We start from the raw sequence: 12,778 nt of genomic DNA on the forward strand, positions 1-12,778 counted from the left end.
GTTGACGCTGTAAAAGATCAAGAATTCGTTTGGCAAATGCTTTTGACAGATTGACAGATTTGCTTCCTTATGAACACAGTTTGGCGCGTTAATGTAATTTCAAAACAGTTCCTGTATCGGTCACGTGACTTGCTGAAACCAATACGCGCACCGACGCGGGTTTTGGTCTATGGGCTTCACACATGCGCCGGACCCATCACTAGTGAAAGGTTAATCTTTGTCAACCACTGAAAAATAGATACTTGTGTCAAATCTTTGACATTTTTATGGTAAAATATTATTGAAAGCAGAATACCTTTGGACACTGATGCAACCATCTGAACTGAAAAGGACCTGCTCTAGATAAGGACCGAACTTTGCGCTGCTTAGGAGCCACACAAGGACGAAACATTCAGGCCAGCTAACAAATTTATAATGCATTTTTAAAGGAGTTTAGATGCTTTGTAAGCACAGGTTATTGCATTTTTTTTTTAGTAATGTACATGTAATTTGATCGTCACAATTTGCTGCTGCTTGAACGTGTTAATGTATAGTCTTAACAGCCTTGTCAGAAGTGTTGTGTATATAACCTAAATCAATTTCCATAAAGCCTCGTGTTTTTGTCACTGTTTATTGATGCAGAACTGTTCTGGCCAAAATATTTTAATACTTTATTATACTTTTGATTTATCTCTTCCAAAGTCCTCCACTTAAAGTAGGACTGGACAGGAAGCAAAGCTGTTCCTTTTTCTGCTGTCATTTTTATAATTTAGTTTTTTGCATAGTGTCCTAGTATAATTTTCCTTAGCCTATTTTCTTTCAACATTTTATTTTCTTGGAAGGAATGTAAGCAGGAACGTAACTAGACACTTCTAGATATTTAAAACTTGTGAAAAGCTTTACTTGGGCTCTTTTTGTCCTCTGTCAGAGCAACAACGGCTTTGCAGGTTGATGTTTGTTCAAAACATTCAGTTTGTACGGACTTCATTTGTTTGCATATTATAGAACATGTTCTGCATCTTTTAAAAGTCAGAGTGAATTCATGAAACTGAAACTGGTCATATTTTAATCCAATCTACTTTTTTATTTCACAAGTTGTGCAGTATTTCATTAAAAGCAGTTTTCCAGCATCTGACTTGGTGAAGCAAATGTCTTAACATTTTTGTTCTTCTGTTTTCAGGGCTTGGTCTGATTGTTTCCAGTGCTACAACAAAGTTTGTTTGTTCCTAAAAGGTTTAAGACACACCCAGCAGATGGAGTTCCCAGATAGACCTACATTGTTCGACTTCAATGGAGTCTCCATGACCAAATACTTCACTGACAACTGGGATAATATACAGAGCTTCAAAGCAAGGCCAGATGATATTGTGTTGGTGAGCTATCCCAAAGCAGGTATTAGAAATAGTTTTATCTTTGTTTCAAAGTCCATTTGCTTTTATGCTTAATTTTGCAACATTTTATCTAAATGTCATGTGTTTTATGGCTCTAAGGAAACACATGGGTCTCCTACATCCTGGACCTTTTGTACTTCAGCCAAACATCACCTGACAGAGAGAACTCGGTGCCACTTCATGAAAGAGTGCCATTTCTGGAGATCAGCATACCGGGGTTTCCCTCTGGTATATTTCTCTAAAATGTGACTTAATAGATAAATGAAATTCTATCTTATTTTGGTTTAAAAAAAAAAATACATTCCTTTACCAGGAGTGGATGAACTGAATTCAATAAACAGCTTTCCACGCATTATCAAGACACACCTACCAGTCCAGTTTCTTCCCCAGTCCTTCTGGGAACAGAATTCCAAGGTTTGTTTATTCCAAATACTGAACCGTCCATAGTTATCTTCTGGAAAAACAGGACACTTAGTCTTTTCAATGACCATTTCACAAGAAGGAAGCAAACAGGAAGAAGGATCTTTGACCATTTCGCTTTGCACAATCTCTTTCAGATCGTCCAAAGTCTTGAGTCCTCTCCTATTCTAGCTTCTGTTTATCACAGCCAGGGCTTTTTTTCTGACTTGTTTGAGTACTGCTGAGTATCGTGTATGGGTTAATTTGAACTTTGTGATAGCTTTCTTTTTCATAAAAATAAATGATATTGGATATTTCAAATAATTCATGATGCATCTAACAAGGTTCACAATGCTATTGGAAGAGAAACAGAATCACAGGTTTCCCAACTAATCAAAAAAATTTTAGCATGGGTTTATGGGTAGTTTCCCAAAGTGGCATCAGAAAGGGGAAACCCAATAACAGAAGATCAAAAATACAACTTGCTAGATTTGCCTTGAACAAATGTTCTGCAGTTAATTAAGGGGTTAGTGTCCCCTGGGTTGAGTATAGGCTCTCCCTGCTTGTTGCTGAGATTCTTGAAGGGGCAGCACTGCACTTTAATCCAACACAGAATCTCATTTTCTCATTTTAACTAGCTAGAAGGTGATAGAAAGAAAGACCCACCTAGGGTAACATGTTAGTACTGCCGCTGCTGCCAGCAAATTGGTACTTCTTCCTAATGATCTTTTACTATCATGCAAGGACTATTTGTTGCTTAAAAGTTCAAAGAAAGTTCATCTGACTAAAGCAAACAACTCTACAGGCCCAGCAGAGATTAGAAATTATCTTACATGGTTATGGTTTTTTCCTTCCACACTTGCCAAACAATCAGTAGGTATGTGCACAGCATTTAATGATGTTACTTAGATTTGGCGACCCCAAGAGGCTACTCATTGTTCAGTGAGTTTTATACTGCTTCCTGCTTAAATATACTCACATTAAAGTACCTTAAAATTAAAAACCTTCAGTGATTTTTAGTGATATTATGCTACCACAATCTAAATTTATTGCCAGACTCCTCTGCATATAATCTCTCTTAAATCTGAACTTTTTTTAAAAAAAATTTCTCCATAATGTTTATCTGATTGCAGATCATCTATGTAGCCCGCAATGCAAAGGACACAGTTGTGTCTTATTTTCATTTTGACCGCATGAATAAGGCCCAGCCAGAGCCTGGAGACTGGAACAGTTTTCTGCAGAGATTTGTGGATGGAAAAAGTGAGTAACAAACTAATGGGAGAAATAACTGAAAACACAAAGATAACTTTACTGCTTTTTATGTGACTTTCTGACTCCTTTCAGTGGTCTTTGGTTCCTGGAATGACCATGTGGGAGGTTGGTGGGAGAAGACAAAGACCAGATCTAACATCCTGTACCTGTTCTACGAGGATCTCATTGAGGTGGGTGGTGTGTCTCTATGTTTCATTTTATCAGTTTGTAAATGCAAGCACAGCATAAGAGGGGCTTTCTCTGGTAGGATACTGAACGAGAAGTCAGCCGGATCTGCTCCTTTCTGGAACTGTCATCCAGCACGGATCTGAAGAAAGAAGTAACAGAAAAGTCTCTCTTCAACAACATGAAACACAACAAGATGGCCAACGGTTCAGCTGATGAAGTCTTGGATTTCAAGATCTCACCTTTTATGCGCAAAGGTCAGCTGTATTCCCCCACTGTTTGCAATAAAAAAGTAATCAGTGAAATAGAGACTAATACCACAATCATAATTTCTCCATTTTTCATTTTAGGAAAAGTTGGTGACTGGAAGAATCATTTCACTGTTAAACAGAATGAGCAGTTTGATGAAGACTATCAAAGGAAGATGAGAAATACTGATCTCCGCTTTCGAACAGTTCTGTAACCTCCCAGTGACAGTATTACCACCGAACGCAAATAAAAACAATCATAAGAACTTAAGGATTTTAGGTTTTTATTTAAGTTCATATGTGAAAAGCAGCAGGAAATACATGAACAAAGAGTTCAATGAGCAAAGTAAACAGACTGCACTGCACAGGGAACATTATATGTATTTTCTATGGCACATACTGCTTCACGGGACAACCCTGAGGGAGCTGGAGGAACCACAGTAGCCATTTAGAGAAGTCCTCGTACAGTGAAATAATACCGGCTCATTGGAATGTCGACGGCAACAAAAAAGACGCACCGCACTGTAAAAAAAACTCAACAAGCATCTCACATCAGTAGGAGGTACTGCAGGTCAGACAAAAGTAATTAGAAAACGAGTGATGAATCATCTGCAAAGAGGAAAAAGGCATCAGGAACTAGACTTAATGACAATATCTTTAAATTCTTATTTGTCTAACAATACACACTGAAAATGCAACGAGAGCAAAAAATGGATTCAAAAGAATAAACAGACTATACACATGGCTCAACAAACATGTCTTATATGAACAGAAACAAAGCAAAAATCTACATCCAACAAATTTAGATTATCTAGACACTTTATAAAACTTGCAATAATATAACAGACCTTTCTATATTAAGTATCAACCCCAAAACTACCTGTTCATCTCAACAGGTAAAGTCATCTGCACAGCTCATGAGCAATATCTGTGCTCAGGTTGGAGTCTTGCTAGTTCAAGTTCACAAAGCCTGAAAGTCTAAAGCAAACTTCTTTACCCTGTAAGTTTAGTTCAAGATGCTAAAATTGATGCTGAAGAAAATAATTTATGTCTACAAAAGATGTTGTTTTGTTCAAAAAGTTAAGGACATTAAGTCTATAAATGTATGACTGTGAGCCAAAATTAAACTTTTAATTCATAAATCTGGTGTTATTTATACCCCAAAGTGACTGGATAGTTGCAACCCGATCACAGAACAGAGGTGCATTAAAAGCAACACACATTTTCAGGTTTAGACTGTGTAACATGTTTTTTAGTACACTTCCCTTGCAATATATGACAAAAGTAGTGACAGAATTTTCCATGGATAACTTTGCTATCTGGAATTATATAATCAACTAAACTTGGCTGTGTCTTATAGTAATCCACATTGAATTGGTCTGTAAGGAACTGCATTTGCAGCTAATTTTAAAATTTGATTATGCATGGTAATTTGGACTGATTTGAATATAAACTGGAAGAAACTTGACTTAATAAACTTGGATATGGATTGGAGATCCTTTTTATGACCTTTGATGGGAATTGGTTCTTTATAAGTAAATTTCTGGGTTTACATGAGGCAGAAGGACTGCTGATGACTAACAAGTCTATTGGCTAACTTGAGTACATCTGACCTACTAATTTATGTGTGCTGGCCCCTTTTAAATAAATTAGAAATTCAATCTAATTAAAAATAAAGGAACTTATTGTCTTAGGTAACAGTAGCACATCCAGTTACTGTGTTCTTCGTTTAGCAAAGTTATCAATGTGTGTGTGTGTGTGTGTTGTTGTTTTTTTTTTATTTTCTGACATTATTCTTGCATCTGAGGAAGAGTTGAAGGCAAATCCATCTGTCCTCCGACTTTCATCTATCAGTCAGTTTGGGGGTTAAAAACAGGCTCAGAATTGACACTTATGATACATAAATACTTTCTATCTGTGCAGAATTTTTCCTAAACTCGAAAAAGTATTATTTTTAAGGCAAATTTATTTGACTAAAATTTATTTTGCCGATACCTGTGAACTCAATTTAAAAACCAAAAGTCTGATTCACTCCAACCTGAGCTTTTAGAAATACCACTTAAGATTGTCCTTCACAGTAACAACTATGTTTCAAACACAACTTTATTCATGGACACTAGAAAGGACAGTATTTACATTGTGACTTGTACATTTAATCTCTAAAAGATAGTAGTAAAATACTTCAGTCTAAACAGGTAAGTGCTTTGTCACTGACTCAGGTCTAATAAGTGTTCTGAAGTTCAAGCCAAGCCAGTCCTGTGTGTTGCAGCCCTGCAAAGCTGTGCAGCATATAATTCAATACAAATGATCTGTTTAAAAATCTGATTCAGATTCTGCAAAAATGCACTCAAAGGCATTGGTTATTAACAGGTGGTACCCCACAAGCATTGTTCTGCAGCAGCCCAAGATAATAAAATGCATCAAACTCGTGGGAATTCAATATGGTATCTTAAACAGCTACTATCTTCAGCAGCATGGGGGGCTTCTCTGGTTGTTGTTGACTGCCTGTATCTTTATGTAACCAGCTTTAACTTATAAGACAAAACAAATGAGTACAACAGCGACAGCAAGATAAGAGCTTACACATAATCTGCTGCTGAGTCACCATGATACAAATGCTAAGACCCTAGAGAGAGAACAGCACAGGAACCAGTCATGATTATGTATGGCACATCTTTACATAACAAAAGAAGTTAGAAGAAAAAAAAAAAACTAAAAAAAATTTACAACCAATGATATGCTTAGGAATTCTTTCTTGGAAACAAATGGGACCTTTAACACTTAGTCACATTACAGGAAGTTGATCATTTTAAACCACTTTATTTCATACAATAAAAGGAGAATTACCACCTTCATCACTAATCTTAAGCACATCACACAGCTGCTAAAATGTTTCCTCGTCTAATATAAGTCTGGTCCCAAAAAAGTTAAACTCAGAATTACGTGTAAGTGTGTTTCCACTTTGCAACCCAGATCCTATTTTGTCGGACCCTCCTGTTTTAGCCCGCACGTGTGTTGCGTGTGTTTGTACTGCAGTGTATTAAACAATGTTGTTTATTCTGATGCTGACAGGATCAATGGAATAACACTGATTGAAATCTTCTTCATCCAGTATTTGGGAAAGAGGCTTAGGTCACAAAAAAAGCTGGAATTTTCTGCAATACATGTTTATTGATTTTATCACAGCCACTACAAATTATAACTTATGAAAGCTGCTCTAAACTTTGTCAAAATGTGCAACGGTGTCAAATTAAACAAGTCTTGTCTACTCAGACTTTACCCATATTTGGATCCGACCAGAAGAGAGGAAACCAAGCTGTACTTGGACATTGGAATATCAAGGTCAGTCGGAATAACAAGAATGTCTCCTAAAGTCGGAATTCCAACACTGAAAGTTGTAAGGCAAAGAGCAAACCTGCTGTGTGCATCCACATTGTAAAGGAAGTTACTGGTATAAACTTTGAACTAAGCTCTTCTGGATGTATGTATCTTATTAAGCCAGTGGTACAATAAGTGCTTTCACTTATCTACTTGTTAAAATGGTAGAAAAATAAAATAGAAGAGAAAAATAAAATAAAATAGAAGAGAAAAATAAAATAAAATAGAAGTATATTATCAGCTTGCTTTGCTAGTGGTAGATGTCACTAAAACAAATGCTTAATACCTTTTATTTTCCAACTTGCAACTAGAAAGCTCTGAACCTGGTTATGATTTCCTGCTCTGAGTTCCAGCTTCAGTCAGCTAGACCACCGGTATATAGCCCGGTGTCCTATGTAGTTATTTCACAGTGGCTACACTAACAAAAGAAAAAGAAAAAATAATTCAAAACTAAAGATTGTATCATTGAAGGAGTAAGAATAACACATGCTTAACAGCAGTCGGATGCCTGATTTCTATGTAACCTAAAATCAATTTGTAAAACACACATCACAGATTCAAGAGTTTGTCTCAAACCAGTTTTGTCTTTACAGATGAACAAATGCAGTCAGCGTTTGGTAGAAGTCATTTAATTTATCTTTCCATTAAGATTAGGTGATTCTATTATTGTATTTGTATATAAGCAGTACAAAACACTGAGATACTCACTATGAGTTGCTATTTTTCTTTTTTTTTTCCTACCCGAAGATTTCTTTCTACTTTTTACCCTGCTGATATTGCTCTGGCTCTAGCAGTGGAAATAATGGGAGTGAAAAACAAACTGTCCTGATTCCTGAAAAAGGTTCTTGCAGTGGAAAAACAGCGTATGATAAAATTATGTGAGTGAAAAAAAATGGAAAGAGCTGTGTGGGTAGTGTGTCAAACATGTCGTATCTCCCAGTTAGAGTAAAATCCATTCACCTGGTAAATCTTTGAAACAAAATGACTTTAAAGATAAAGGTGATGATCTTAATATCAATCACCTAAAGTTTCTATTAAACTGGTTCTTATTTTTAAGCCAACTTGAGGAAGTCTGATCAGATCTCCCCTGCATTAATCTGAAACAAACGTGTGAAAATCTGAAGTGCAGTCACTGGTCTTTATGTCCATTGTGTGGTTCAAAGGTCTATAATTTCACTGCTGACACTGGCAGAATCATCATGTCGACTCACTTCCAGGTAACTGCGTGAACCAACGGGTCTCCCAGCTCTTGCTCGCGCCCTTTCAGAATCTGGGGTGATAAATGGCCGAGTGTCATCCACGCCATCCTCACCCAAATTCCCTGTAGATGTTCTGGAGGGGCGAAGCGACACTGGGCAAGACACTGATGAGGGAACGTTGACCATACCATTCCCAGCCCACCTGTGACCCTGGTGGGATGGCGTGGGTGGAGCAGTCACCTGTCTGCTGGGTACGCTGCTGAGAACGCTACCCCCCAGAGGCATGGAAGACTCTGTTGGGGCTTCGCTGCTCTCAGAAAGCAGCTGAGGATCACTGTTCCTGCGAAGCCAATGCTCCTGGCTGATCCCAGAGCCCGGAGAAGGAGTCTGGATTACAGGATGAAACAGGCTCCCTCCTGTGACCAAATGTTCTCTGTGCAGAGCCTCGTCAATGCTGCGAGTCAGGTCAATAGGGGAGGGAGGCCGCAGGTCAAATTCATAGAAAGACAGAGATGTATCTCTGTCCTGATCCAGGCTGCCACTCACTGAGCGATGTGGAGGTTGACCCAGAGTCTGCAGTCTCAGCAGGGAGCTGGTGGAATCCTCAGATATGCCTCGGTCCTCAGGGTGGCCCCCATGGTTACGTCCATAGTTACTGTCTTTGACCAAGCGCGGCTGGGCCATATTCTGCTCATGGTCCTGGTTCCTAATAAGACTCTTGCTGATATCAGCTCCAGGTCGCTCTTGTCCAGCCCAGTTGTTCGGCACTTCTCCTGGTCCTCCCGCTCCCCCTGTTCCGCCTCCCACACCATTACTTTCAGACTTTCTGCAGGGTTTACCTCTCAGACTTTGGACTATCTTAGACCAGCATGTATGTCTTTGAGGGGAACCAACAGACTGACCAGGAGTTGGGAGATCCACTGTGCTGCCATCCTGCCCTCCTTCCTCCCTTGCCCGGCAGGTGACAGGCCTCCAGAACACCCAGGATCCCATTAGTAGCAGGAAAAAACCCCAGGTTAGTTCCAGCAGCCGAGCCCAGAAATGCACCAACCACCACCCCCAGCTGAAACGCTTCCAGTCTCCTAACAGTCCATAGAGCCACAAGGTAGCGTGGACATGCAAACCACAGCATAATGCTCCAAGAACTGCACAGACTGCCAGCACTCTTCCCAGAATCACTGCTGTTTTTTGGCTCCCCGTCCAGGTCTTCCTCCTTGCCTCAACAGGAACACTGTGTTGGGGAAGAGCAGGGCAGCGTATACGTGGAAATACATAGCAAAGATAGCCCAAACAGATACCAAGGCCCCAACATAGGGACAGGACCTGTAGGGTTACTGGTACTACAGGAGACAGAGCTGGAGACAACAGATCAGCAGCTAACAGTAGTGTACACTGCAACACAGTAAGCACAGCCACCAGAGGGGGGTGCTCTAAGGTTGGAGGTAACACACTGACTCCTGCCACCCTCAGTGCAAGAAGTACTAGGGACGCCTGGGCCCAAACCAAGAGGTGAAGAGGCAGGTTGTAGAGGGCCGTAACTGCTGTGCGAGGGAAGATGCCTCGTGTCCTATAAGGGTCGAAGAAAAACAGAACTGCCCTGAGGCCTCCAGCCAGAAACAACAGAGCATTGGCAAGTCCAAGAGCCCCGCGATGAGGACAGTTCGCTCCGGGGGACAGAGTCAGGCCGAGGGCAGCTCCAGCAAACAGGAGCAGGAAGAGGCTTGCTGTGCCGTAGACATGCAGTTCCCAGGCAAAAGCCAACGTGCGGCTCAACTCACCCCAATAAAGAAGTGTGCCATTCGTAGAGGGAATGGCACTTGGAGATGGGGCTGGATTAAAAGTGGAGTGTGGAGCTTGCTGTGGATATCCCAACAGAACAGAGCGGTTCCTCTCGTTCTGATACGTGGGGCCAAATCTGGGTCGGATCACAGGAACAACACCGGTTGTAAGAAGTGAAGAGTCCCCTGAAAGGTAGAACATGCCTATGATTAGTATTTTCTTTTTTTATCACAACAGACAAATGTTCAACTATCTTAAAGTAGAAGGAATCAGTGAAAGAGCATGTAGTACCACTGAGATCCACTAGAGGGGTGCAGCTCACCATCATAGAATAATACATCAGTGAATAGAAACTAAGATGCACTGCTAAAGGTCTGTAATGCAGTGGTTTCAGAAAGTATTCATACCCATTAGTTTTTACATTTTGTCACATTCCGACCACAAACTGCAGTGTGTTTTAAGATTTTTATGTGAGAGACCAAAGTAGTAAAAAACAAAAGCAACAGGAAAACAAATTTTTTTCAAATTACTTAAAACTCTGAATGGGGCTAAAACATGCATGTTATTATAATATCCATAAATGCACCCCAGTGCAAGCAACCAGCTGAAGAATCCATCTAGTAAATACTGTAGATATGGGTAATTTAATCGCAGAATAAATCAAGCTGTTATGTGTACGCCTTGGAGTGTTTTTTTTTTCTTTAGAGAACATTAATGATCAAACAGCATTATGAAGACCAAGAAACACACTGGACAGGTAAAAAAAAGATAATGCTGTGGATAATTTGAACTAAATGCATAGAAGTAGGACTGTAAATAATGACTGTTTTAGAAGTTATTTTATGGATTATTCAGACGGTTAATTGCTTAATCGGATTTTAAAAATTGGCAAACTGCTGATTTTTCATTGAGCCTTTTTATACAATATTAGGAATGCAAATATTTTTTTACAGAAATTGAACCAGGTGAAGGCAAAACTTTGGCCCTTGAGAAGTTTTGGGTACAACATATTTACACAGATGAAGTTTTTTTTTTTTCCATACTAATAGTGAAATGTATAAATGTTTTGTACAGTTTTGGCTTAATTACTGCTCTCAGTATGTTCTTTCAGCTAACTGGCTTCTTTAAGTCTATACTCCACTTAATGATTAATTGATTACTAAAATAGTTGACCATTATTTCAATAGATTGGGGTTGTAATGCCACAAAAGCTTAAGTAGTATGTACTGAGAGGTCTGTAAAAAAAGACACACCGTCATCATACTGTAAAAACCATCTCTAAATAAATTTTAATGAATTTGCATCAACTAATTTTTCCCTCCTTCTTGGTGAATATGGTGTTTATATCAGAAAACTATATTTGGTCAAATAAGAAAATTCCAAACTTTGACCATAGGTTGTCATTCTGAGCAAATAACCTTTAGGGCTTGTATGATGCACTAAAACCAACCACGAAGGTGGCCAGCTGGAATCACTGATGAATTAAATTTATTTCTGAATTCATTTGGTCATTCTTGCTAGTAAGAATAGTTGAAATTCAGAGTAACTGTGTGGCTTAATTGAGATTATACAATTAACAAGAACATCTTTATTAAGCAGCACAGCACAGTGTCACAATAAATTTATATCAGGCAAGCTCTGCTCAAATTCAGAGATTACCAGAATGCCACATGGGACAAATTTGCTTCTCTCTGTTTATAATTTGCTCATTATGACGCAGGCTCCTGTTTGCACAGAGCTCATAACTTTATCCAACTGGAAGAACCTGGAAACACCCAGTTGTATTATGATCATATTCAGTGCTAAGATTTCTTCTAGTTTTCATTTTAAGGAAAAACACAAACAGAAAACATAGCCATGAGAAAGGTGATCTTATGAACTTTAAGCAATAGGATATCCGTCTTGATGACTTCATTGTAAGTCATCTTCAGCCATTTTTAACAATAAGAAGATCAGTGGTAAAACTTTCAAACCTCTAGTCACTTGAAGTACTCTTTACCTCCATAAAACTGACAGAGTTATAAATGACTCACTCCCACATAGGTTTCACCCTTTATGTTCCCTCCCTCCTTCCATTGACGCACTCCTGGGCCTCACAAAGTAAAAGCGCTTTGCATACACACGCTTCTTTATTTACATAAAGGTATGTTTTACTTCCTTCAACATTTTTTCACCAAACTGGGATGAGATCCAGACACATTCCAGATGTGCCGATCACATTGCACAGCTGGGCACACTTAGGCTCACCTCAACCTTTTTGTTTTCTCTTTAAAACTGGCACTTTCATCATATGTCAGGAAAGAAATAAAATATCAAATGACCCTGTTAAAAAACTAGTTACTGGTAGGAAAATTCACACAAAAACTAATGCTATGTTACCATACCAAAGCATAGCAAAGCATTGGTTGAAAGTAAAATATATATATATTTTTTTACCAAGATTGTTGTGACAACAGACTGAGAGACTCTTTTGATCATAGTAATTCCACCAATTCAGCCTTAAAAAGGGCTGGAAAACCTTAGCTTATAAAATTTTGGTAACATTCTGGACAAGGATACTTGAAATCTCTCAACAAAGCATAAAATCTAAACTTGGTATAAGTCACATTAGCTCTTCTAACCCTACATCCCTTGGTATTAATTCCAGAAGTGGTTAAAATATCGCACTGACAAATAGTACAGTCCTTCAGTAGGGTGGAAATGACATCAGTTTACGTTGTTTATTGGTCTGTTAAATCGTACAGGACTTAATATGACTGCATACATCACTTATTTATCCTGTAGCAGACATGATAATATTTACTTTTTATGCAATTGTCGTGCTAATCAATGAGAAACAAACGTTCTACCACATGTAAAGCATCCAAAAACATGGAAATAGACATTACACTGGTCTTGTGGTTATATATATATATATATATATATATATATATATATATATATATATATATATATATATATATATATA

General features: G+C 38.6%; 2 protein-coding genes across 3 annotated transcripts in view; one reads left to right on the forward strand and one right to left on the reverse strand.

Annotated features, from left to right (window-relative positions):
* Window positions 1-6: 6 nt before the first annotated feature.
* Window positions 7-5,462, forward strand: LOC106956420 (cytosolic sulfotransferase 2-like). Its single transcript, XM_015047247.1, has 8 exons — window positions 7-395; window positions 1,160-1,371; window positions 1,470-1,598; window positions 1,684-1,784; window positions 2,903-3,029; window positions 3,114-3,211; window positions 3,289-3,463; window positions 3,557-5,462. Exons 2-8 carry the CDS (start codon window positions 1,233-1,235, stop codon window positions 3,667-3,669), a joined length of 882 nt encoding a protein of 293 aa, XP_014902733.1. The 5' UTR covers window positions 7-395; window positions 1,160-1,232; the 3' UTR covers window positions 3,670-5,462.
* A 950-nt stretch (window positions 5,463-6,412) lies between these two features.
* Window positions 6,413-12,778, reverse strand: part of LOC106956419 (proline-rich transmembrane protein 3) — a 21,340-nt gene continuing 14,974 nt past the window's right edge. For both annotated transcript variants that reach the window (XM_015047245.1, XM_015047244.1), the window contains exon 4: window positions 6,413-9,995. In XM_015047245.1, the coding sequence (XP_014902731.1) occupies window positions 7,990-9,995 (2,006 nt within the window). In that variant the 3' untranslated portion in view covers window positions 6,413-7,989. The remainder of the gene's footprint in view (window positions 9,996-12,778) is intronic.

Source organism: Poecilia latipinna, unplaced genomic scaffold, assembly GCF_001443285.1.
Source record: "Poecilia latipinna isolate Pla-1442-1.1 unplaced genomic scaffold, P_latipinna-1.0 Scaffold816, whole genome shotgun sequence".
NCBI lineage: Eukaryota > Metazoa > Chordata > Actinopteri > Cyprinodontiformes > Poeciliidae > Poecilia > Poecilia latipinna.